The 26,354-nt window shown below is 44.7% G+C and overlaps 1 protein-coding gene across 4 annotated transcripts in view; it reads right to left on the reverse strand.

Moving 5' to 3' along the window:
* Positions 1–829: 829 nt before the first annotated feature.
* The window catches only part of CASP7 (caspase 7), a 34,492-nt gene continuing 8,967 nt past the window's right edge, over positions 830–26,354 (reverse strand). For all 4 annotated transcript variants that reach the window (XM_014558239.2, XM_032490881.1, XM_032490879.1 and 1 more), the window contains exons 3-7: positions 8,457–8,590; positions 7,890–8,018; positions 5,366–5,541; positions 4,395–4,524; positions 830–2,444 (exon numbers count right to left, since the gene is read on the reverse strand). In XM_014558239.2, coding sequence (XP_014413725.1) covers positions 2,221–2,444; positions 4,395–4,524; positions 5,366–5,541; positions 7,890–8,018; positions 8,457–8,590 — 793 coding nt within the window. In that variant the 3' untranslated portion in view covers positions 830–2,220. The remainder of the gene's footprint in view (positions 2,445–4,394; positions 4,525–5,365; positions 5,542–7,889; positions 8,019–8,456; positions 8,591–26,354) is intronic.

Below are 26,354 nucleotides of genomic sequence, written 5' to 3' on the forward strand. Positions count from 1 at the left end.
CTTGTCATCAGGATTTCAGATTATAAAAGGATCGAGAAGTTTAAGAATGAAGAAGATGTGATTGAATACATATCCACCTTGGAGCAGGATTTCTGATCTGGATAAACAAGAGTGTCTGCCCAATGAAGTACTCAAGGACGAAGCCTCTTTCTTAACAGCGATTTACATCTCTGGCCTAAGGGGCATATAATATTCATTATTTATAAACCTAAAAAAGTGACTGGTCAGAGAATTAAAAAAAAATAATGCTGATACTTGGGATCAATTCTGTCTATTTAATGAAGCTTACAAGGCAAATAACTAGAGTGTTATGATTTTTACTTCAAACGACAATGCATTTAGGCATATTTCCTTCTAAGTCAGGGACCTTTAATAGGATACTCTATTTCCCAGGGAACAGCCTGTGAATTCTGAAAAAAGTAAGGTAGATGCTTGTTGATTCTCTTGACTCATGATCACCACTTAAAATTTGAACATTTGGTATATTTTAGATGGCAGGAAACCAGGGACAAGTCTAATAAACTGGCCATAAGTTAGTTTTCTTATTGAAAGAATACCATCTTTTACACCATCTGATTTTGTTGCCAAATTAATAAATGGCAGCTCATCACAAACAGCTTTACAAGTTCATTAACCCTTTTATGAGAAGAGTTTCAGCTTCCTTGGTGATTGTTTACTTGTTTTATTAGTGTTCTAGCTTCAAAAGAAACATGACCTACATTTTTTGTTGAGGTCAAGTCACTAGCGTCAATTCTTATCCTGTTTTCTCATTTTCCCACTGCCGTTTAAAACAAAACAAAACTTCAAAAGGAAAGCAAAACTGAGCAGGTTAGGAATTAAGCAACCACATTTTAATCAATAAATATAAACATCTGTTTGTTAACAAGTTATTAGGTAGAATAAAATAGTAATTTGTCAAGAATTCAAAAGGCAACACTACCTTGAAGACAAAGTGCAAATATCTTTGCCATAAACCTTCCCCATTTAGAAAATTAGAGGTAACAAAAAATTTACTCAGAATAAGGCTTGGAATAACCTAAAAAGTTCCAAGGATACTTTAAAGCTAGAACAGATGATTTTGCACATAGTGGGCAATACAGAAATTACTGGACAACTCAATGAATAAATGACTGAATGGATGAATCACTGAACATCAGAAAGTAGGATTCTTTCTATTCACATTGTAAGCCAGGCCTGTGTTTATTTCTTGTTCCTCCCCTGCCTCACTATCCCTTGCTATGCTTTGTATTGCAGGAAATCACAGAGCCCTTGCCAGACCGCTTCCAGGTAGGGCTGCTGGAGGTGAGGTGCTGGAGGAAGACTAGAGGGCAGAAGAAGAGGTGAAACCAGGATGTTTTTCCATGTCCAACTCATCTGGTGTTGCCCCATCTCAGGCAGTGGCTTTGCCCTGCCATGGCTCTACTGCTCACAATTCTTGGGTGGTACCAGTCTCTACCAGCCAGCCCCCAACATGGTTCCAGCTCCTGTGGACCACCCCAATTTCTGGACTCAGGGAACCACATCTTCTCATAGACCGGGGTGGCAACAGTTTCCTTTTATTTATCTTCTCTTTCATCATCTACGTATGTCGATTTCCTCTATTAAATTTCCTCTGTTGAAACACATAGAATGGTTTCTGTTTTCTTGACTGGATCCTGACTGCTGCGTAACAGAATCATTAACTTTTCCCCCTTCTAACATATCTGGGAATCTTTGCATTGAGAATCTGCCCTAAGCCAATTAAAAAAAAAAATCACTCAAACCACACTCAGTTGCCACTTTCTGCAATACAGGCAAATGAATATCCCTTTGGCTGTTTTGTCAGTCAAGCACTCTCTTTGCCGGGGTACAAATATGACTCTGACAGTCTACCAGTGTCACCACCAATCACGTTGGACACAGACAAAAGTCATCTGCGGAGGTCATTTTTGTTGTATATACTAAATGTGACAACAAGGAGAAAGAAAGACAAACAGAAAATTAATCTCAAGAGAAAAAGTCATCAAATGGATAACAGTGTAAAAAAAAAAAGTCTCTGAAAATTCAGAGAACGTAAGACAGCACCAGAAAGTTTCTTTCCTGTTGAATCAATAATTTTCCTGAAAATAAAATCCTTTAGAATTTCCGGATCTTTCAAGAGCATCAAAAAAAAAAAAAAATCTGATTCATCAACAGATGAATGTGGCTTCTCAGCAGAAGGCGCCCCTGGAAAGGTTATCTTCAGAAGTAGAGTTCCTTGGTGAGCATGGATACCACACACGGGATCTGCTTCTTCTCGTGGAAGCGCGGGTCGTCAGACTGAGATTCAAAGTGCCTGGCCACCCTGTTATTCACCCTGGTGAGGATCTGCAAGATCTCCAGGCTTTTCCCGTGCTCGTTCAGGATGGAGCAGAGGGCCTGCACAAACCAGGAGCCGCTCCCTGGGTTCCTCCATGAGTAATAGCCTTCAACAGGAGAGAAAGGAGATCGCATCAGCTGATCTGGCCACAGCTCTGCTCTCCACCAAGAAGCAACTCAGCTCTTAGTGTTTGGGGCCTTTTCTGAAATGACAGTTGTCCCCGCTTCTCCATGTGGGATGTGTGTCCTCTAACCCCTGTCCTATAGGTCACCATCCTAAAATGCAAATCTCATCCTGCGACTCCCCTACCTAAAACAGTTCCCCTGCACAGGGTGAAGTTCAGGCTGCTCAGCATGGCTCAATACAACGGGCTCCTTGCCTACCTGCCCAGGTTTGAACTTTGCCAGTGCCCTGTCACACCCTGGGCTATGGCCTTTCTCTCTCTCCCTCTGCCATGTGAGTGAAAAGATGGCCATCTACGAGCCAGGGTGAGAGCTCTCATGAGAGGCCACGCTGCTCGGCACCTTGATCTCAAACCTCCCAGCCTCCAGAACTGTGAGAAATGAATTTCTGTCCCCCAATCTGTGGCATTTTGTTACAGCAGCCCAAGCAGGCGAACACACCCTGTGGTCCAGGCCTCTGAGTTTCACCAGTGCACTCAGCTGTCTGCCCCAGGCACCCCATCTGCTCAACCATCTCTCCCTCCCCCCCCCCCCCCCCCGTTTACTTTTTCAAGACTCAGTTACAGCAGCTCTTTTTCCCAGAAGCCTCTCTCACCTGCCTCTCCAGAATTCACCCTTCTTCCTTGAGTTCTGCCAGGCCTGGCTCAGAGCGCGCTACAACTCGACCTACAGGTTGATTTACACAGATACATGCCCCCAGGACTCGGCCTCCCTCTGAGCGCAGAAGATCAAATTACTTTCTTACAGGATCCTTAAAACTTCTGAAGTTATCATTCTCACAAAACCCCACCTGGAGATCCTGCTGAAGCTGCTTTTCCAAACACAATGATCTATTTACTGTAACCAATACCTCTGTCTCAAGCACTTGCCAAACTATTACTGCAGCTGGGAGAATTCTAACTTAGCGATGGCTTTTACCCAAAACAAAGGAACTACAATGAACTGACTCAGGCAAACCCAGAGCTTGGTAAACAACGAGGAGGCTTGCTCACTACTGGCATTTCTGGTGCCTGTTTACAGGCTGCCGTATAAAGGATTCCTGGTCTGAGTTGGCGCTCTACTATCTGCCAAAATCTCTATGTGACCTTGGGGACATCACTTAAACTCGCCCAAGCTCAATTTTCTTCTTTCATCTGTAAAATTAAGACAGCAGTAACACCTTTCCTAACTACCTACACAAGTATCACAGGAATGAGGTAGAAGGCATGAAAAACACACTGCAAATTGTAAAGTGCTATAGAAATGTCTGTGTTTATAATGACCAATCGTCATCATCATAAACGAGAAAACTCAGTTTTCTTAGAGAGGAAAGTGAACACATCCCCGCGGTAGGCAGAACCATGGCCCCCCCAAGAGATGTCACACCCTAACCCTGGGGCCTACGAATATGTTACCTGACATGGCAGAAAGGACTTTGCAGATGTGACTGAAGTTAAGGAAATGAGACGGGGAGAGGCTCCTGGATTGCCTAGGTGGAACCAATCTAATCACAGGCGTCAAAAAGAGGAGAATCTTTCCCACCGGAGGTCAGAGAGACCGACGCGAGGACAGAAGAAGGGTTAGCAATGTGAAGCTGCTGACTTTGAAGCTGGAGGAAGGGGGCCACAGGCCAAGTAATGCTGGAGGTTCTAACATGCTGGGAAAAGCAAGGATGTAGATTTTACCCCCCATCACCGAAGTCTCCAGAAGGAATGTAACCCTGCCAACCCACTTGGAATTCCGACCTCTGGAACTGTCAGACAATACATCTGTGTGTGTTAAGCCTCTATATTGTGGTAATTTATTGCTGCAGCAACAGGGAAGGAATAGAGCTCCAAGCCTGCATTTCGATGGTGGAATGGCACGGTCTGGTTAGCAGACAATGGACCTGATACCTGGAACTGTGGAATAGGCGAAGAGAAAGTCGGCTTCAACAGGGACCTTGTATCGGGGATTGGCATCTGTGTCATTGATGGGCCCTGAGTCCGCCTGGATGCCATCATCCAGCTCTGTCCCCCGGCAAGCCTAAATATCAAAGCAGAGATCGCGCCATGAAGTCGGGAATAGGAACAAGTGTGTGGTTCACTGCTGTGTCCCAGGGTTGTTCCAGAACTGTGCTTGGCGTGTACCAGCAACTTAATGATAATTTTTTTTTAAATTCAAGTAAAGTTGATTTACAATGCTGTGTTAGTTTCTGGTGTACAGGATAGTGATTCAGTTATACATGTGTGTGTATATATATATATATATATATATGTATTCTTTTTCATTATAAGTTATTACATGATACTGAATATAGTTCCCTGTGCAATACAGTAGATTATTCTTGTTTATCTACTTTATATATAGTAGTGTGTATCTACAAATCCGAAACTCCTAATTTATCCCTCTCCCTCTCTTTCCCCTTTGGTAACTGTAAGTTTGTTTTCTATGTCTGTGAGTCTGTTTCTGTTATGTATATAAGTTCATTTGTTTCATTTGTTAATTCCTTATTATGTAAATGATATCATATGATACTTTTCTTTCTCCTGTCTGACTTTTACTTCACTTAATATGATAATCTCTAGGTCCATCCATCTTGCTGCAAATGGGACTCAACCATAATTTGATGAATGAAAAAAATGAATGAATGTTGTTGTGTCGAGTTAGTAGGTAAAGCAAGTAAAAATACTGCAGTGTCTTAAAGACTCTTATAATTTGTGATACAGTGCAAACACAGGTAGCCAAGCATTTAGAGGCGGAAAAACAAAACTCAAATCTGCATACCCCGATGGAAACAGCATGTAGATTTGGAAAAATGATACACTCCAAGTCACTCTGTCATCTTTACCTATTTTCAACTGTGTTAGCTTCGAAAAGTGATTACCTGAATGAAGAAGAGTTTGGGTTTCTCTAAAAGGGTTTTGCATCGGTCCCCCCTAAAATGGGCTGTCAAGTCCTTTATTGCTGTCACACCATCTGTTCCATAAATTAAGTTTTCTTCTCCGTGGCTTAATAAGATGCAGGCGAAGCAGGCTGAATTTCTGTGGTCCTCCTCGGAAGCTGCAAGCAAGCAAAGTAAACATTGGAAAGTTAAAACACCAGTCCTGCGGGACCTCAGATTCCCTTCCGGCCTGGCAGCTGTGACTAACTGTTAGAGTGGGCAGAGAGAGGGTGAAGGAGCTCCCTCTGGAGAGGACAATGGCACTGGGAGAAGTTGGAGAGATGGAGAACTCTAGAATTCTCACTCTGTCTGGAACCAGAATGGGGCTGCCTCCTGAGGAAAAGAGCCCAAACCAAGTGCAGGAAGGGTTCAGGCAGCTGCTGGCAGGTAGTATGTTGAGTTGCTGAAGGATGTGGTCTTTGTTAGGTCTGTGACGCTGGGCAAGTGACAATTATTTTGTGCCTCAGTTTCCTTGTTTGTAAAATGGATATAACAGTACCTATTAAATGAGTTAATATTTGTAAAGCAGACCACGTAAGTATTGTGCGAGTATCTGCTAAAGAAAATAAAACATCATGCTAAGCGAAATAAGCCGTTTACTAAAGGACAACTATTTTGATTCCACTTCTATGAGGTTCCTGGAGTCAGGTTTACAGAGGCAGAAAGGAGAATGGGGGTTTCCAGGGGCTGGGGGTTTGGGGAAATGGGGCGTTACTGTTTACTAGGGACAGAGTTGCAGTTTTGCAAGATGAAAAGAGTTCTTCCAGAGGTGGATGGTGGTGACGGTTGCCAAACAATGTGAATGGACTTACTGCCACCGAACTGCAGACTTAAAGATGCTGAAGATGGTAAATTTAAGCTTTATTTTACAATTTAAAAACAAAAAATAAAATTACAAAAAAGGAGAGAAAAACATGCTAGGTTGGCTGTCAATCCAGGATACTGACGAGAGGAATAATAAATTACGTAATAGGTTGCCTCAGCTTGAACTTATCTGTGGTTCTGTGGTTCTGACTAACCAGCTAGCTAGCTAACTTACAACCTATCCTTCCTTCTTCGCCATGACCACTAATGAGGGAAGAATAAGATTTAGAACTTCTCGAGCACCTGCCACATCCAGACAGTGATCTAGGTACTTCACCTGAGTTATCTGAGTTAATCCCTACAAGAGCCCCTTGAAGTAGGCCTGGTTTATCTTTATTTCACTGATAAAAAATGGAATCTTGGAGAGGTCCTATAACTTTGCCCAGTCAAGAAAAATGACCACTTTGCTATTCTGATGGGACAATAAATGAGAATTCTGTGATCATGGCATGCCCTGGGCTCGGGTGGAATAACTCACTCTCCATAAGAACAGAAACCGCAACTGGAACCTTACGTCGGTATAGGCTGCTTCTCAAAGCACGTTCACAAGCTTTTTCTCGGCTAATCCTCACTGCAAGCTCAAGAAGCAGGAGGAGCTGGTGTCAGGATCCGTATCTCAGGAAAGCAAAAAACCAGGAGGGCACAGACGCCTCGACGAGGACGCCCAGCTGCTGGAACTTGGACTAGACCCTAAACTCTACTCCTGATTTCCAGTCTGCTCCACCCTGTGGCCTACAAGGGCATAAAAGGTCGGCTTTTAGGATTCATGATTGAAGAAATTAGGGAAAGATGCCTAGTTTTTAAAAACGTAAGAGAGGGTATTTAAGAGAGGGTGTTATAAGGGAGAGGGGGATCTCTTTTTCTTATTTAGCTACATAGCTCAAAAAGGCAGCAGTGGTCCAAACTGTGTGCCCACTCACTGCCCATGGGCCACTCATTGATGAGTAAGGCATTACTTTCAAACCCTTGCCCTAAATGCGAGAGTGCCCTAGGTGGCATCCAGCAGAGAGTGTGATGTGACAGAAAACGTAATCGTTCTGGGATCAGAAGACCAAGGCTTGAGTTTTGGTTCTGCCCCAACTAACTGAGCCTTCAGTATGTCCCTTATCCTAAGCTCCGTCCCTACATTTATGAAATGGGCATGGTAATATTGTTGGCCAACGTGGCAGGGGTTGTGTTAAAGATCTGAGAAAACAATTTTGTGAACATGTTGTATATTTAAAACAAGGTAGTTCTGTAGTGTACAGGGATGGTTATTCTCTGTCCAGCACCAGGGAAAGCTTACACTTAAACTCCGTTCTGCAAAGAAAGCTAGATTTGTTACTTCCCTAGGGATTAGCCTTTTGAGCTTAAGACTGTTCTGCAGGTATGGGACCTACTTCTCTTGCTGTAATGTAAGCTGATTCCATCCTTTTAGGGAGGGAGCTGAGTTTCCCGAGAGAGACAGGTGCCCCAGAGACAGGGATGGAGTAACTGGAGGAAGGAAAGGCTTCCCGCTGAAATCCCTCCCCTACGGGGAAGGCGTCTTCCGGAGACCGGGTGGAGCCTTGCCCCACTTGGGAGCAGGAAGAAGACAGGAGGCAGAGGAGGGGCAGGAGCGTACCTTTTTTCAGCAGATCTTGCATCTTGGCACAAGAGCAGTCATTATAGACGGCCACCTCGAAACCCAGGTTCCGGAAGCACTTGAAAAGAGCCTCGGCGTCTTTGTCTGTTCCATTTCGGACGCCCATTCCTGTGGGAGCAGACACCGAGTGCACGGTGAGTCCTGTGGGCTGGCACCATCAGGCCAGGTGCTCCGGCATAGATGCTGCCAAGGTCACAATTCAGATGCACAACCGAAATAAGAAGCAAACTCAGAGGAGATGGTGACAGCCCACCCACAACAGGTGAGCCCCATCACGACATCTCTCGGGTCCAGCCAAGGCCAAAAGGCTCCCCTAAGGCCCTCTGGTTCAAGTCCCATATCAGCTAATGCACACGGTGGGATCTCAGTCTGAAAGCTCCGGATTTCCCTGCGTCCCTTTCTCCTGGGCACGGGAGTACCACCTGCGGAGGGGCGGTGGCCACAGCGGATGGGCGCGGCGTTTTTCTGATGAATGTACAGGTCTTAACTCAAGCTGAAGAAAATGGAAGGGAACAGAAGAGGTCAGCCCGTGCCCACAGCACCTACCTGTCACTTTGTCGAAGTTCTTGTTGTTTATTATGATGCATTTGCCCACCTTCTCAAAATTCATGTTATACTGATATGTAGGCACTCGGTCCCGGGGGGTCTTGACTGATCTCCCTGAGCCATTTTTCTTCTTACTGGGGAAATATGAAGCCAGTCAGGGGCTGTGGAAGACGTCTGGACAGTAATGACCTCTTAATTTTACTCCCAGCATGAAAGGGGTACCCAGGAAAGCTGCAGTGTCTTGAAAAAAAGACCTTGGGGTGGACCGATGATTCTGTTTAATTGTCAGTTTTAAAGTGAACAGGATCTCCTGCCTAATTTCATTAGATGCTAGAGAAATGCAAGTTGAAATCACACTGCAATACCAGTACGGATTCCTCAGAAAGGCTATAGTGACTGGAATTATTTAGCATCTGGAATTATTATACATTGCGGGGGGGAGGGCGCCCACTGTGTACATCCACTGTGGAAAACTAGCAGAATCTACTAAAACTGAACTAAACATATCCTATGACATGGCAATTCTACTCCTGGGTATACAGCCCAAAGGAAAGCAAACATTTACCCAAAGCCAGGTCCGCACATGAGCACACAGTACTATTTAGTAATAGCCCCCAACAGGAAATAATCCAAATGTCCATTTACAGTAGGATGGATAAGCCATGGGATATTCATATAATGCAACAGAATAGACAGGCATCCCTCGGAGATACTGTGGGTTCGGTCCAGACCACTGCAATAAAGCGACTACCACAATAAAGCAAGACGTGGGATATTTTTGGTTTCTCAGTGCACATAAAAGTTACATTTACACTATACTGTAGTCTATTAAGTGTGCAACAGCATTATGTCTGAAAACAATGTACACAACCGTAATCTGAAAATACGTTATTGCTAAAAAATGCTAACCATCATCTGACAACAAAGGGTCGCATGAACCTTCAATCTGTAAAAAAACACAGTATCTGTGATGCACGGTAAAGCAGGTGTAATAAAACATGCATGGTATGCCTCCAATGGGAGTGAACAGATCATGACAACACAGCCACATGGATGCATCACACACATCTGATACGTGAGTGAAAGAACCATATACGAAAGGGTACCTATTGTATGACTCTGTTTTCATAAAGTTCAAAAAATGAATACCTGGTATTCAAAGTTGAAAGGCAGTTTTCCCCTATGGTGGGAGGGTTGGGGACTGTAGGCGATGGACAGACTTTCTCAGATGCTGGCCATATTTTGTTTCTTGATCTGGGGGCTGGTTACACGAGTGCATCAGTTAGTGGAAACTCCTAAGTGTGTGTAATCTGCTATGTGGATGCCATAATTAACATTTACATTAATAAAAAAGGAAGAGCAATTTAAAAATAGTAGGCCCCTTCCAGTCTCCAGACAGTAACCATTCAATTTAGCAAAGTCTGGCACTCAGGCATCAAGACTGGAACATGGGGCATAGTTAAGAGGGCAGAGGAAAAAAATGTCAAATGCCAGCGGGGAGCTGTATTGCTAGTTAGTCACCTGAATGAGAGAAGGGATCTTTCAATCTGTTCTGAAAACTCGCGGAGTCCCCAATACCTAGAACAATGCCTGGCATGTGAGCTGCTCAACAAATATTTGTTATAAACTAGACCAATATCTCTAACAAACACAGATGCAAAAATCCTTAATGAAATGTTAGCAAGCCAATCCAGCAATCTATAAATAAGATTATACACCATGACCAAGTATGACTGATCTCAGGAATACAAGGTTGGTTTAACATCCAAAAATCAACTAGTGTCATCCATCATATTAACAGAATAAAGGACAAAAACCATATGATCAATTGGTGCAAAAAAGCATTTGACAAAATCCAACACCCTGTTAACGGTAAAAATGCTAAATAAACTAGGTTACAGTGGAACTGACAAACTTAAAAAGAGCATCTATGAAAAACCCACTGATAATGTCATACTTGATTAAATAAAATCTGTATTTTAAGGCAGGACCAAAAAAAATTAAACATAAAATTCTCAGTGTTTGTTTGGGCCTCCTCCCTCCCTCCACAGTGTGCAGTGTGCATCTGCATTTCATTTTAATCAGAACACCTCAAAGTTGGGAATGCCTGCTTGGCAGTAAAGATCAATTTTTTTTCTTTCTTCTGATGCTAGCAATGGAGCTTCTTTAAAGAACAGCATTTTTTCCCAGCTCTGTAGGGGGTCATGGTGACTTGCTGCTGGTTTTGTACATGCTTACTTGGACTGTGTATCTTTGGTGAATTTTATGTAAGATTATCAGTGAGTCATTTTGAAGTATGGTCCTTTGTCTCAAAAATGTTTATGACTGAGCCAATTCTCACAGATGGAACAGTTCGCAGAGCTCTCTGAGAATCTGCTTCCTGGGTTATAATCCTCAGTTTGGCTCGGATAAAATTCCTCTTTTTTTCTTTGACTTGAAAGTTAACTGAATTTTTGTCGACATACTTAATGGTGAAAGGTTGAATGCTTCCCTCCTAAGATCAGGAACAAGTCAAATAAAGCCACTCTTGCCACTTCTACTAAATACCATACGGGAGGTTTTATGTGGGGCAGTTAGGTTAAAATTTTTTGTCATATGAATGAAAGATTCAGGTTTTATTTGCTCCTATCGTGGATTTGGAAACTGAGGTCCACAGAGAGGCAGGAAGTTGTCCAAGATCCCCCACCTAATGATCAGCAAAGTGGGACAACCACACAAGCCACCGACTTATGTCAGAGTTCCAGAGCCCTGTGCTCTTCAGTATTTGTTAGAATGACTTGTCCGCCATCCTCCCAAAGCTTCGATCAAAAGTTGGGAGAAGTAAAGTGAAAGTAAAAACTGAGCTTGTCACCTGATCAATAAGGGTGCGCCCAAGGGTATTTCACTCTGAGTTTCCACTGAACGTTATCTGAGTTTCTCACAATCTCCAAAGGGACCTGGCCATTTCCCTTTCCCTTCCTACCTTGGTCCAGATTACAGGTGAGATCTGTGTGTCGAACCTTCAGGTTCCTTATTGCTATTTTCAACTACAACATGACTTCATCCTCCACTTTTATAATGCCAAATTTCTCCCATGGTCTCATTTTATTTCTAGAAGGGCACGTTTCATCCCTGATATCATTTTGTACCTTAAAGAGAAATGTCCTCAGTCTGGTCTCCTACCTTCACAAGACTCGCCCCTCCCTTTGTTCCCTGTCTGTTTACAGGGGTGAGGCCAGTTTTTCTTTAAGCTTCTTACCCAAGAGAGGCAGCACAAAAGAGCACCGGCCCTGCGGTCAGACTGAGGTCTGCATCCACCTGCCCGTGTGCCAGGGCCAAGGCCTCTGCGACTGTCACAAAGTGGATGGGAGGTCTGTGGCAGCGAGTGCTCCCGTGGAGTTTCCTCCTGCTCCCAGGCCTCCATAAAAGCTCAGAGGAGATGCGTATCAGCAAAGTGGGAGTCTGCACTGTTCAAGGACACGCCATTTGGGGAGGAGTAGGGTTTACTTCCTTATTGCCACCCTGTCAGTGACCTCTACTGATAGTGCCCTCTGTGCAGATTGAAATGCCTGCCCCATCTTTCACGTGTACGCAGAATCTTTGGTCTTCAGCTGAAGCCTCTGAGGTATGTGGAGGAGGCACATGCACTCTCATTTTGTAGGCAGTAATAATGACAATTAGCATTTGTCAGGGCTTATTACTAGGGGCTGGGATGTTGATAAAACTCCCACCTGCATCTTCTCATTGGCTCCCGACAGGTCTTCAGCTAATTTAAGGCCAAAGATCCCTACAAGAGGATCACTGAGTGTGGCAGGCTGGAGGTCGCAGTTTATGCCCCTTGAGAGATAAAATTCCACTTCCGTCTTCCGTAATATGGATTATTTTAAAACAAACTGTACCATGATATCCAAAAAACAAACAAACTGTGATTGTTTTTTGGGCTGCCATTAGCCCATCCTCAGTGATAAGCAAAAAACTACATTAGCGAGCATCATTTATAAGAAAAACAGGCTCAGATGTAAGTTAGAAAAAAGGACTCTGTTTCTATTGGAATAGAATTTGGAAAATTAACTGCTTAAAAAAAAAGGAACACAAAAGGGGAATAAAGATATACACATTGTAAAGAGAATACTTCCCATGACTATGAAAAGTACCTTAAAAATGAATATGAAATGTGGTTCTTATCCTTGGTAAATATCTCAAGAAGGAGGTAAGGAAAATTTCCCTTACCTATCCTTCCCCTAAACTGAACTCTCATTTTGTTTCAAAATGAGCTTAATATTTGCTTTTTCTTCCTGGATTTGAGTCAGTCAATATTAATTTTTCCTTCTAACCAAAATAGCTTTTTGTTAAACCCAGGTCTTCCCACACCACAGAAATGCGTCAGAGAGCGACTATCAACTCAATGCCACCGAATTCATCTTCCTAAGAGGCAGTGGCCTTGGGAAAAGTCCATCTGTAGCTTAAGCTTCAGGAAGCCAATCTGGTGATTAACTTAAAGCATGTAACAAGAGACAAATCAGAGGGAGAAACGATTGTCCAGAGGCATCAGGGAGAAAGTGCCAGGAAAAAACACAGTGGACTCGTCTACTGCCTGTAGACACACTGCAAGAAAACGGGTCCAAGAGACTCGAGCCTACCACCTACTAGTTGTGAGGCTCTGGGGATTATCTCCCCCTCACCCCATCCTCCCCGAGACTCCCGTGGGAGCAGTGCCGTCACTTCCATCTGCCAGTTCCTGCTGCCAGGCTGCTGCAGAGACACAAGGTAGGTACAGCCTCACATTCAGGAAGGGGACAGATTCCTGAGAGGGACCCCACCTTAGGGAACCTTCAGTTGCCAATTCTGCGCGAACACAGGACAACTGTTTTGCTCGAGTCTTTCGTGTGTAATATCTAATGTGATTTGGGAACACTTTTGGACTGACAAGTTCTCTTCCCTTTTTCCCCCTGCTGCTCTCATTTCCAGTTTTGAACCTTTACAGCAGGTCTCAATGAAAAGACCTGTCTGGCAGACATAAGTTGATTCAATTGACCACTCACTCCTATAATAACCAGCAGGGCAGGTATCCAGATCCAGTTCAGTCTCTACTTCCTGGTGTTACCAAACTAGGTTCGGCTGCTTGCCACTCAACAGTTAATAATCCAGGGGCAAACGTCAGTAGAAAGGCAAGGTGCTTTATTCAGACAAAGCTGGCCATTTGCAGGAGAAGGTGGACCCATGTCCACAGACCAGCTCCAAAGATTCTGCTCAGCCACGACGATTTTTAAAGGAAAAAAGAGGAAGACAATCTCAGTTAATTATTAAGGTAGGAGGTCAGATTCTTCGTCACTTTCCCACCGTGAGCAGACCTGCTGACTTCTCCTGACCTCCTTTTGCATGCTCTCTTGCCTGCGTGGTCCGCCTGCAGATTTGCTAAGGCGGAGCCAGGGGTATAAAGTCTTCAGCTACTTAATTCTTCACTCTTACTCCTTGTAATCCAGGAAAGGAATCAATAGTTCAAACAAGGCATTTGTGTACATTCAACAGAGCAAAAATCAGGAGTTATGTTAAATGTTTCCTAGTGATCTCATCTCTATAATTAAGGTCTGAGGAAAACAGAGATGAACAAACAGAAAAGGGGCCAAAGAGCTGCTTACACTGTCAGACATCATCCCATTTCTACGGGACTAGGGGCGAAGGTCCGTCTTCTGTAACTTCTTCAAGCTGACACAGGGCACCGTATTTTAAGAGTGGAAGATGTCGACATGGGTCTATAGCATCTCCCTGATGACAATTTTAGTTGCCTGCTTACACGTACGGGCAGAACAAGCTACAATTATTTCAGTGCCTCTAAAGATACAGATTATTAGGAGCAATAGTGGTGATCCCATTCTGTCATCAGACACTGAGTCTGTAACTCTATTGTCCTCCTCATTAACTGCTTGAGCCTGCTCTTTTGTGACTCTGGGAGGCCTGGGAGACTTCAGCTTTTCTACAAACAAGAGGCAGGGGACACAGAGGGGCCTTTGTACTTGGGGAGGCCCCACAGGGTTCTGCTGGGCTCCACTGGTTGGACTATAAAGGGGAAGATCTTGACTCCAAATCACATAATATTGTTAAAAAATAATGAGGAAGCTCTTCCTGTCCTGATGTGGGGTGATTTCCAATAAGTAGTGTTAAGTGTGGAACAAAACAAAGGGGCAGAACAATTGAGAACATTAACTTTCGGGAAAAAGTAATATATTCCTTGTATTTATACATAGAGACTCTTGAAGGATGATATAATGGATAAATCCATGGATTCCAGAGTTGGACTGCCTGGGTTTGAAACCCTGCTCCCCCACACAGCTGAGTGATTGTGGGCAAGTTACTTAACCTCTCTGTGCCTCAGTTTCCTCACTTGAAAAAAGACAAAATTACAGCATGTGCCTTAGAGCTGGTAAGCAAGTTAGAATTCACAAAGCACCAGAACAGTGCAGCATGTGGTAAGTGGTAAATAAATGCCACTATTATTACTAATGTTATTTATTAAATATCATCAAAAGTGGTTACCTGTGTTCTAGGGGACCAAGAGCAGGACAGCAGAAAGGAGAAAGAATTTTGACTGTATATCTTTTTTTTTTATATATGTGAATAGGTTAATTACTCAAAAGATTCAAATAAAACTTCTAACTTAATAGCTAAAAATCACTTGCTGCAGATGGATTTTGAGATCTGGCCTGTTTGGAAAATTACCACTTCGGATTTTCTGGATTTATACTTTTTTATGTTAATTGTCGAAAGGACTCCCTGGACACCCCATTTTTCTGTTTTCTACTGTGATTTCACCCCTCTCCCTCGCCTTTTAAACTTCTTCCTCCTCTATGTGTCAACAGTAACAACAACAATAAATACAGTTTTAATAAGTACCACTTACTAAATACTTCCTGCTTTACATATATTATCTCATGCAATCTTTACAATAACTCTGTAAGGCATTAATCCCATTTCATAGAAAAAGGTCATATTAGCTGGTCCAAGATAACAAAGCGACAGTGGTAGATTCCAGGTTTATTCTGAGGTCTGATACCAAGTCCCTTATGCCAGGAGTTTCCTGGTAAAATTCAGATTCCCAAGCCAGACCCAGAGGACCAGAGCCAGGCGCTCACACCCTCTGATGCCTGAGGGCCTCAGCACTAGCCTGTCTGCCCACTGCCTGGGCTCTCCTGGCCCTGACCTTTTATTGCTGTCTCTGCTCTTGGGTCAGGCCCCTTTGGTCCCTTCCAGAGCCCATGGAAGCAGAGGTCCCTGCCCGGCCAGTCTCCCTCCCTCCCCGCAGGGCAGAGAGCACCAGCTTGTCCCACCCTACCAAACACCTCTCCCCAGGTGGCTGCAGCCTTTGGGCTCCTTAGCTCTTGCCCAGAAGGTCAAACAAGATGTGCCTCGAGGAGCAGGCCTTGGGGAGATACCCTTGGGCAGCGGCGTGGTTATATTTAGGGTCAAGTGTAGGGTTTATGGCTCTTCATGAAAACTGAAGGTCTCCCAGTGGTGACAGCCAAGCTGAACATTAAACCGAAATTACTATAACATCACAACCAAAACGCTTCCAGAAAATGCCACTGTGCAGGCAACGCCATCCTTATTCTCCCTTGTTTGCACAACATTTGGTGGCCCTGTCACTCACCACCAGCACAGTCGGTGGAGGTGAACTCTGCCATCCCAGTGCTAGCAGATCACAAAGACTTACTGTCTGTTTGGAGATCGATGGCTGGAGCCAAGCAGATCATCAGATAAACAACTGCTACTGGACAGAAGCAAGGCCCTCAAGGGCTCCAAAGAGATGGTGCTAATTAATTAGCCAACTGCCGAGAGATGGCAACGGTCCACAGCTCAGCACCGCAGGTTCCCCAGGGGTCGGGGCGGGTGAGGGAATGGAGAGGGTTATGATAAGAAGCTTGCAAAGATCCAGATTAGAAACTTCTTCAGCTGGGGATCCTCCCCCAAATATAAGATTTTCTGAAAGTGGCTGTTCTTTTCGTCCCGGGTCCACACGGCCTTTCTGCAGGAGATGCCAGAACACGTGAGAACTGTCATTACACGGACCCTAACAGGTGGGCACCTGCGCTTCTTTCAAGTCTAGACCAGTGGAAACCAGCAGTTCTCCTGAATCTGACAAACGGTACAAACGGTGGAGGAACTACTTTAGATATCCCCTAAGTCACCAGGAACAAGAATTGTTAATATTTCTAATAGTGTTTTATGATTTACCAAGTGTGTTAATAATCATTACCCCATTTGTTCTGCAAAGTACAGACGAGAGGTATAGAAACACACAGCAAAGGAAGGCTGGCCAGGGTATTTTTAAAGCCAGATTCTATTACTCCTTATTCCACCCCTTGGCCCCATCCCCACCCCCGGCCCCTGCTGATTTCCTGCCGATAAACTTAGTCTTTAACTTGACCTTTTTACATTCGGAATGAAATGGGGCTTTCCCTGGTACAAATCCTTTCTGTGTCCTCCCCGCCGACCCTCATTTCTTCTTTGTAGGAAATAGGCTTCATTCAGCCTGCCTCCTTGACCTTCCCTGAGTTCCAAAGGGCAGATTCAGACAGTTGCTAATCAGAGAAGGCAGGGAATGCAGAAACCAAGGAGGAGCAGTCAAGAAACAACAGTGCATCCCATGGGGCAAGGGCCGGGTTCCTCCTGAAGGAATATACGTGACAGTAGCTTTGAGTTCTTCTGCAGGAACTAAGGCCCCCACTCAGACGGAGGATGATAACTTCAAGCTGGAGCACAAGACTCCTGGAAGACTTGTCCTGTCACCATTCAACCAGTCAGAAGAAAGCCATACCTCCTTCCCGTCCTCATCCCCAATTTTGCCTATAAAAACTTCCCCCTAAAAACCATTGGGGAGTTTGGGTTTTTTGAGCACAAGCCACCCATTCTCCTTGCTTAGCCCCGCAATAAACCTTCCGTTGCTCCAAACTCCGACATGTATGGCCTGTGTGCTGGGCACACCCACTTGCGTTTGGTAACACGAGCGAGTCGGCCAACGTTCCCATGCTGAGGCGAAACGCAGGAGTCTGGTTTTGGAACCTGCTGCTAAGTGCAAGGCTATGAGAAACCAGACCAGAGAATTTTGAAAGTTCCAAATCCTCTTAAAAGCTCATGTGTTCCATAATTAGCTGCAGATTTTAAAAAATAAATCTGGCCGCAAAATCACTGTGCTTGGTTAGGGCCAGACAAGCAAGATCACAACAACCAGGAAAGCCTGGTAGAATGACTTATGAAGTGGGTTTAAGTTGCACTAAGATACAATGGGCAGAGGATTTACAGAAGCAGGTTGGTTGATGACGGTGCTTCTTAACCACCCTTAACGTCTCCTGGTGTTGTATTTCCTTGCTAATATGGGCAAGTACCACTGTCTTCATCTTCCAGATGCGTTCCGGTAAGCTCACATCTCTGCTAGGAACACAGGTAATGCCAGCACGGATTATCAAGAAGGAACTAGATTATTACCCTAACTTCTTAGGTCGAGAGTCATTTTTTGGAACCTCATATTTTGCAGTGCGAGGCCAACTCCATCATGTCAACAAAGTCAAGAGGGAAAAAATTACAACCAAGCTCTGCTGGTTATTTATGGAAAAAGACTTCCCTGAAGAGCCTGCAGCAACTCATACCAGAAAACAGTGTAGGATAAAAAGACTGTGCCTACTTCACCGAGAAGTGAAAAAAATCTTAGAAACTATGCGATAAATTTTTACAATCCACTCTGGGTGCGGGTACAATTTTCCCTATCACCGAAGTGGATAAATACAGGTTTTATTTTCTTACAGATCTCCCAGGCTGCTTGGAACCTGAATTATATCTTTCTATATTTGGAAGGGTATATAAGCACGCAAACCTCCTCCTATTTATTTTCTAAAGTGCCTCCATGAATAGGATTCCCAGTAGCTCTGTCTGTTTGCAGACATTCATCAGCATGAAAGTAAACACACCACCGAGCACACATTTCCCCGGGGCTACTTCATTCGGAACTAGAGCTCTGGTTTTCGTAGCTGCTTTGTCTAAATATTTTTGGGATGATTCATTCATGGTTTCAAGATTTCAACAGAGGGCATCCCCAGCAGTCCTGACATACCAAGGCACAGAACAAGACCAAGAGGAAAGGAGAGAGTGAAGGCGGTACCTCATGTCTCCATCTGAAAGCATCTCCCTCTGCATCAGAACTAGGCTTCGCCCTGCGATGACAGGCAGTGAGTTTCCTTCTTCTCTGAAATAATAAAAACTCAACATGCTCGGAGCTCAGCAGGGGCAGAAGACTGGCACAGCCCTCCTGGCCCTGAAGGCCTGTGACTGAATCAGCAGTGAGCTGCACGCTGGAGTTTTCCATAGGACCATTCACACTGGGGCTGGGAAAGTCACACTGGCCTCCCCCTTCTCTGCTGACCGGCAGAAATGCCCAGGCGCCACATGGCTGCATCCTCCCCACTCTGGGACAGCTCCCTAGAGAAAAAGTGACTTTCTAGGAACATGGGGTCCCTAGGGGGAAAATCCTGCATTTCCACAAAGATGCAGCCAGTAGCACCATCTTTAAGAGTGAAAAGGTGAAAACAATGGGGAAACAGCTAAGCAGGGGACTGAGGATCAGTAGAATAAAATACTACACAGCTGTTTAAAGTGATGAGCATGCAGACGTGGTCAACCCACCGAAGTGCCAAATCTACAAACGGGGGCAAAACAGCACACGCAGGAATTGCAAAATATGTACCATTACATGTAAGAGAGTGAACAAAAACAGGAAGTGAGTTTATGCTGAATCAAAGAGTTCAAATTCATTAGGTTATTTTTTTCCTTATAAAGGTATTCAAGGTGGTAATATAAGTAATCAAAGAAGATTGATTGGCAAAGAGGCATGCCAAATCCCTTAATTTTCAAATGAGTCATATAAATGTTTTTCCGAGGGTCTTGAATAAAGGGAATGATTCAGGAGTTACTACACTTTCTTGCTTCACTTCTTCAAATGCAATGAGGAAAAGGTTGAACACGGGAAAACCAAATTATTAAGCAGACAGCTCAGCAATGCTTTTCTCAATTTCCTGGTTCAAGGTCATAGTCAACGAAGGGTGTGAGACTGATGAAGCAGAGCCACGCCACCTGCTCTCCCGGGCAAACCTCGCCTGCCATCCTCAGGTCTGTGAAGGAGAGAAAACTGACTCCACATATTCTTTTCTGAAACTCAAGTTTGCAAAACTTCACTTACATTGGGAAACAAAGTCAGTGTAGAAGAGGCTAAGGAGAATTCTCAACCTCCACATTTTCCCTACTTCCCTCTAAAAACAAAACAAAACAAAATATAACAAAAAACCCCAGAGATTTATGGCAGTAAAAACTGAAAAATGTCTTAAAAAAATCATTCAGGAGAAATAAAGGACTGACTTCTCTTTAAATAGCCTCGAACGGAATGGAAGACACAGTGGTGTCTGTATTGCAGGCTCCAGAAGTTAGAACCGCTCACATGCCCAGTCCTTATTCTCACACAACCGCTTCACCCATCTTTCTCACTCTGAGCTGAGCAGCAGACAAACCCACCCTAACAAATGCACGCCAGGGAGAAAGCCCCGAGCGCCGTTAGGCCTGGGGTCTGAACCTGCAGGGCCCTAATGCACATTCCTCACTTGGGACGACACGTTCCCTTGAGAAGGAACAGCGCTTATTTTCATAGTACTTTCCTATTCCTGGACTTCATTCTACACTAGCGGTGTATTAAAAGTTCCATCACTGTGAAGACCTGGTCATTCACTTCCCTTCCTCACTTCTGTTAACCTCAGAGCTTATTTTTTCCTTCCCAGAAGAGCAATAACCTAAAATAACCAGAAGTTCACTACACACGTATGACTTCAAAGTTCCCAGACCCCGTGACCGCATTTTAGAGGTGTGGCTCACTGCTCCTGAAATGGGCACGTGGCCCTCTCTACCAGAAAGCCCATCGTGGGCCCTGCTGAAACGCTGTCCGTATCCCCTCCCTCAGCTGCAGTGGAGCAGAAAGGGAGCAGTTTCCAGGAAGAATTAAACCTGCTGACCCACTTAGGTGGAAGAAAAAACCGCTCTGCTGGTGGATTAATGTGGTTGAATAGCTCGATGCCACTACGGTTGTGGGTGGCACTTGACGGATGAGGGGGAGCGCAGGACCCTGAGTTAGACCTGGGTCTTGGTCCAGGTCCTGCTGGGTGACTCTGGGTAGAGAGCTTTACCTCTCTGGTCTTAACCTTCTTTAATGGTTACAGGAGGGAATTGGATAAATTACCTTTTAAGGAATCTTCCTGTTTGCAATTATGACTCATGATTTCTTCCGCATCAGGTAATTCAGCAAGCTGACAGCTGCTTTATTTAATTCTCACAAATAACCCACTGAGTAGGTATTCATATCCCTATTATGCAGATGAGGGCACTGAGGCTCACAAAGGTCAAAACACTTGCTCCAGTTGCTCAACTAGGGAGTGGGAGGCAGGGCAGGATCTGAACCTGGGGTGTCCACTTCCTACCGACACTGCTGTCATTTTAAGTGGTACCATCACTGCTTCAAACACAGCATCAAATCTTTACTACTCTTTATAAACCCATTTGGGAGACAGGCATCCATTACTCTGGAGCCTGAATTTGAAGGCTTCCTTTACTGAAGAGTAAATTCCTTGTGTATGTTTTATTTATGTTTTTATTTATTTAATTTCTTTTTTTTAAAAATGGAGGTACTAGGGATTGAACCCAGGACCTCGTGCATGCTAAGCACACACTACCACGGAGCTATAGTCTCCCCAGCTCCCCTGGCCCTTGCCCCAGGTATGGTTTAATGTTCCTTTTCTTTTACAGGACTCAGGCCTGGCCTCTTTCAATCAATGGGTGAGACTGAACAGCTTTCACTCAATTTGGAACATAGTCTTTGGAATGAATTAAGACCTTCTTTCTTTATTCTTTTCTCCAATTCCAAAGCAGTGCTTCTTCTAAACAACTCCCCCAACCCCTCCCAAAATGAAAAAGGCAGACCACCTGGATCTTTCTTATAATTACACAAACAACACATTTTTTTAAAACAGGGACCTGCTTACAGATAGCACTTACTGGTGGAGCAACTCAAGTTGCAGTCCAGGAGGAAGAAAAATTACAACCAAGTGGCTTTTATGAAACACACTCCAGGAGGACAAAGGCTGGAAAACAAAGATGACACAGAGGAGAAAGCCCGTGTGATCCGAGTCAGTGCCTCAAAAATAGGGAGTTTATCAAGCTTTGAAAACAAGCTTTTTCTCCTGCGCTTTTCACTGGGGACTGGGAAGGATAAACACACCCCTCAGCAGAGACACTCAAGGCTCCACCAAGGCCCTGGGGAAATCTAAGAGTGTGTGTAATCTGTTGGCTACTTTGTTTTTTAGTTCCTTTAATATTGGCCTTGAGCAGAGGTCAGAAAGGAGCCTGATTTCACAGCTGAAGTGTTCCTAGCAGGGGACATATTCCAGGCCACCTGGCAGGGCTTGGTCTCGATTCTGCAACTGCTCCAGGTGGTGCCACCAGGACCAAACTCACCCTGTCCAAGGGCCTCCAGCCACTTTCCCGGACCTGCGTTGCGTGGCCTGGCCTAACCATCGTTCCCACCGTGGCCCTGGCCCCTGGCAGGCAGGCTCTTCCAGTCCCCTGATAACCCTGTGGCCTTTTCTCTGACAAGTCCCAACTCCTCCTCCAGCCCTCCCCCTCATCCTTCCTCCAGCCTCCCATAGCTCCCAATACTCTACAATTCAACAATTGGTCATTTCCTGTGATTAGCTATTTTCTGTAGCTGTGCTTAGACATTCAGTAAGAACTTGAGTTCATAATCAGGGCAGGGGCCACATCGTTAACATGGATGGCAGGTAACCTGGGCCATGTGCTAGGGATGACCTTTATACCAAGGGGGATCCCACTTCAAGTTTGCAGATGATATAAATCTTGTTCATAAACTATGGCTCATAAGGAACGTAGACTGTGCACATACAATTGTTCACTCATATGACTGGTTCCAGGAACCCCCGAGGATACCAAAATCCTCGGATGCTCAAGTCCCTCATAGAAAATGGAGCAGTATTTGCATATAACCTTATACTTCAAATTTATCTCTAGATTACTTATAGTATTTAATACAATGTAAATTCTACGCAAATAGTTGCCGGCACTCAGCAATTTCAAGTTTTGCTTCTTGGAACATTTCTGGAATTCCCCTCACCTCTCTGCTATTTTTCGATCCAAGGTTGGTTGAAACCACGGGTGTGGAACCCATGGATACAGAGGGCAGATTGTACTTACTTTAAGTCATTGTTTGAAGTCCAAACACTACTAATTTTAAAATTACATTCTAAATGCGTCTTCTTTGTGGTTTTCTGTGCTTCCCAAATTTTTCTTCAATAATCAGGTAAGAAGACATTTTAATACATTTTTATCTTTTAAGAAAAGTGAATTAAAGAATAGTCTGGTTTATTCAGGGCCCGATGAAATGGGAATAAAACGATGCTGCTGCGCCATCTAGTGGCAATGAGACAAAAGAGCGAAGACAAGTCTGAAGGCTTGGAACTGTCTGGGCCGCTGAGTCCCACGCAGGCTTCAGGGAGAAAAGGTGTCTTTCCGTTTCTGGGAATCCTTGAGGTTTCCAGCGGAGGGTGAGGGTCTTCAATTAGAGAGGGATGGGGGTGCTACTGCCCCCTCCACTGCCTCACCTCACTGCAATTCTGACAGCCTAGAGAAGGGAGCTGACGAGGGGACAGGAGGGGACAGGAGCAGCCAGCAAGGCTTCCACATGCTGCACCCACCCCTCTGACGTGTGGGACGCAAAGTTCCAAACACACCACAGACGGGACCACGGGAGAGGCTACAGCACCTGCCAGACGTGCAGGAAAAAAACCAACCCCCGATGCCATATTCAGGCCACCCCCGTTAGTTAGTTATATTTTAGCAAGATAAACAATCCCAGTTAGAGTCCCTAATGCACAGAGGTTAAGTGCAGGATGTCCTGTGGGCCAGGTGTGATAATGGACACTCCCTCTCTGCTTCAAATCACACTGAGTCACAGAGTCCCACCCCATCACATATGAGGTCCCTGACACCATCCAAGTTTCTCACAAGGTCTCGGTCAGCAAAGACAAGGCAGCAGGTGCAAGGGGAACAACAAACGGCAGCAGATATAAACTGCGTCTCCCCTCTGCCCAGCAACAGGGATTGGTGGGCACCAGCCAACTTCAACTATTCCCTGTGGTCCAGGTGCCCCTTTCCTGGTCATCATCCCTTCTTTGGCCTCTCCTTCCACTTGGTCAAAGTCTGGTGGCTTCTACCTTCCAGGCATCTCTGGAGGCCCCAGTCCCCCTCCATCTACACCACCCTCTCAGACCTGGGAAACCACCACAGCCTCCTAACTCACTTCCCCACTCCTCAGAGCCTCCCTCTCCACACTGCAGCTCCGGTGGTCTTGTGGGGCTTTGCAGGGATAACTGAACAAGTTACTCTACAGCTTAAACCCTTTAGTGACATCCCCGTCCTTAGGATTGATCCCAAATCCTTTATGTGACCTGCAGCCAAGCCCTTCTAAAGCCTGGCTCAGCCCCTCTCCCCCGATCTCTGCTCCACCTGCTCCTGGCGCCACTGCACCTCAATTACCCTTTCCATGTCTGCCTTCCCTGCCAGAATGGGGGTGTCTGAGACAGAGGCCATGCTGACCTTGTTGGTCTTGGTCCCGGCAGCAGACCCAGGACCAAACACAGAACCTGGCCGAAAAAGGCGGCAAGAGAGCCATGGTTGAGAGCTCGGCTTGAGAGGCAGGTGGACATACGTTCAAATCCTGGTTCTCTGTCACTCCATAAATATTTAACGAATGGATGAAATTATGAATTAGTGACCAAAAATGGCATCTCAAGTGGTTAATTTGAAAGCCAGAGACACTTCACTAGATAAAAGAAACTTCCATCCTACTGAAGTGAAAAAAAAATGGAAGGAAACATCTAAATTTTAAGGGTATGTTACAAATTCTGATAAAATTTTATTTGCAATGATTGCATCCTCGGTAGGTGGTCGGTGTATCACCTAACACGTGGGGATGAGTCAGATGCCGGGTGACGGCAGAGAAAATAAGCAACTAACATTTCACAACCTGGGCAAGTAAGACATTAAATTGACACCTATTGTAGCTCAGTATTGCTTACTAATTCAACGATCATGTCTTAGAATGCATGCAACTGAAATAAGCAGTTCAGAAAATGGAATCTAATTTAAATACGTTGCAAGGATACTTACTATTTATTTTGATAACATGAAGCCTGATGGCAGTATCAGCCATGCTATAGAAGAAGTACAACGGACTAGAATACCAGAAGATACTCCAGGCTTGTTTACCTTCCCCCAAATTTAAGGGGGTAAACCCCACATCACAGAACATATCCATTTTTGCAAAATAATGGGCCTTTAAGGCAGTGGTCTCCAACCAGGGTACTCAGAGACTTTCCAAGGGGTGCAGAGAAGAAAGTTTTGAGTGAATGGACTGTCAGATCCTCTATTTCCACTTGTAGTTTTCCTAAAATTGGTCTGCCTGAGTATGATACCACCTCCCCTTTCTCAGTCTCCCATCTCCTGCTACATAAAAGCTGGGCAGACTTCTCACCCACCCTGGACCTTAGATGACGTTGAAACCTCCATGTCATCTAACAAAGGGACAATTCACACATCAGTATCCGTGAGTCTCCTTGAATCTGACACCGTGCTGTGCACAGGGGCTTCCTACTTATACAAGAGTCTGATAAGGGTGAAAGGAAAGAAACAGGACTATTCGGGGCCACATTGGGCTGTTTCAGATCCAATTACATGTTGAGAAAATACTGAAGAAATATATGGAGAACAGAATGAGGGTAACGTGACTCTTGTCTAATGACTTTGCCTCTCTCACCCCCTGATTATTCCTAAAGACACTATCACCCTCACTTGAGCGAGAGCCCTGGGAGAGCAAACCGAGCAGTTATTCAAGGAGGTAAACACAGCACTGGGCTCTGTGCCCCTTCCTCCCACCTTCCTTCCTTCTTTGCCTCCCTATCCATCCATCCATCCACTTGAGAATTAGAATTCAGAAGACGGCAGCCACGGGGGTGCCTAACAGCAGTCGCTGAACTGAAAAAACGGCCTCAGACCTTTCATTTAGACTGATGGAAAGCAAGTCTGGTGTGGCTGCCTGGTCTGACAAGGAGAACTGGCTTCGTCAACTAGATTACTCAGCACACTAGATTAGATTACTCACACAAATGAAGGAGCTACAAGTGCAGCTCCTGAGGTCTTAAAAAATATACATATTTTAAATAACCATCTCTTGGTTCAGTCAGCTCTTGTTTTGCCACCCCTCCCCATTATATATACATCAAACAGATTTTTTTTTAAGTCTGACTTTGTTCACCTCTTTTTGAAACTCCTACAGCTAATCTCATCTTCAAAGTAGTAAAATTTTACTTTGCCAAACAGGACTATGACCAGAAGAAGAATCTTCATGTGTGAGGTATCTGTGATTGTCAGCACATCAAGCTTTCCTACTTCGGTGGGGAACACTGTGCCTGGCATCATTATGCCTCCCTGATTTCCGTAGCATGGTACATGAGCTTCAGATACTCTATAAATGATCCCGAAGAGAGTTGTATCCGTCAGTTTAGGCTAGGTTATGATGCAGTAACAAGTGATTCCAATATCCTAACAACAAGAAAGCTTTATTTCTTGATCATCCTGAGTATATAATATGTATTGGCTGCTGCCATGTTTCATCTTTTTCATTTGTGATTTAGGCTGAAGGGGCAGGTCCTATTTGGGACATGGTGGTGTCACAGCAGCAGAAAAGAGCAATGGTGGAACCACCCAATAATTCTTAGAGCTTCTGCTCAGAACTTGAGCACGTCACATGTGCTCACATTCCAC

The sequence above is a fragment of the Camelus ferus genome, chromosome 11 (assembly GCF_009834535.1).
Source record: "Camelus ferus isolate YT-003-E chromosome 11, BCGSAC_Cfer_1.0, whole genome shotgun sequence".
NCBI lineage: Eukaryota > Metazoa > Chordata > Mammalia > Artiodactyla > Camelidae > Camelus > Camelus ferus.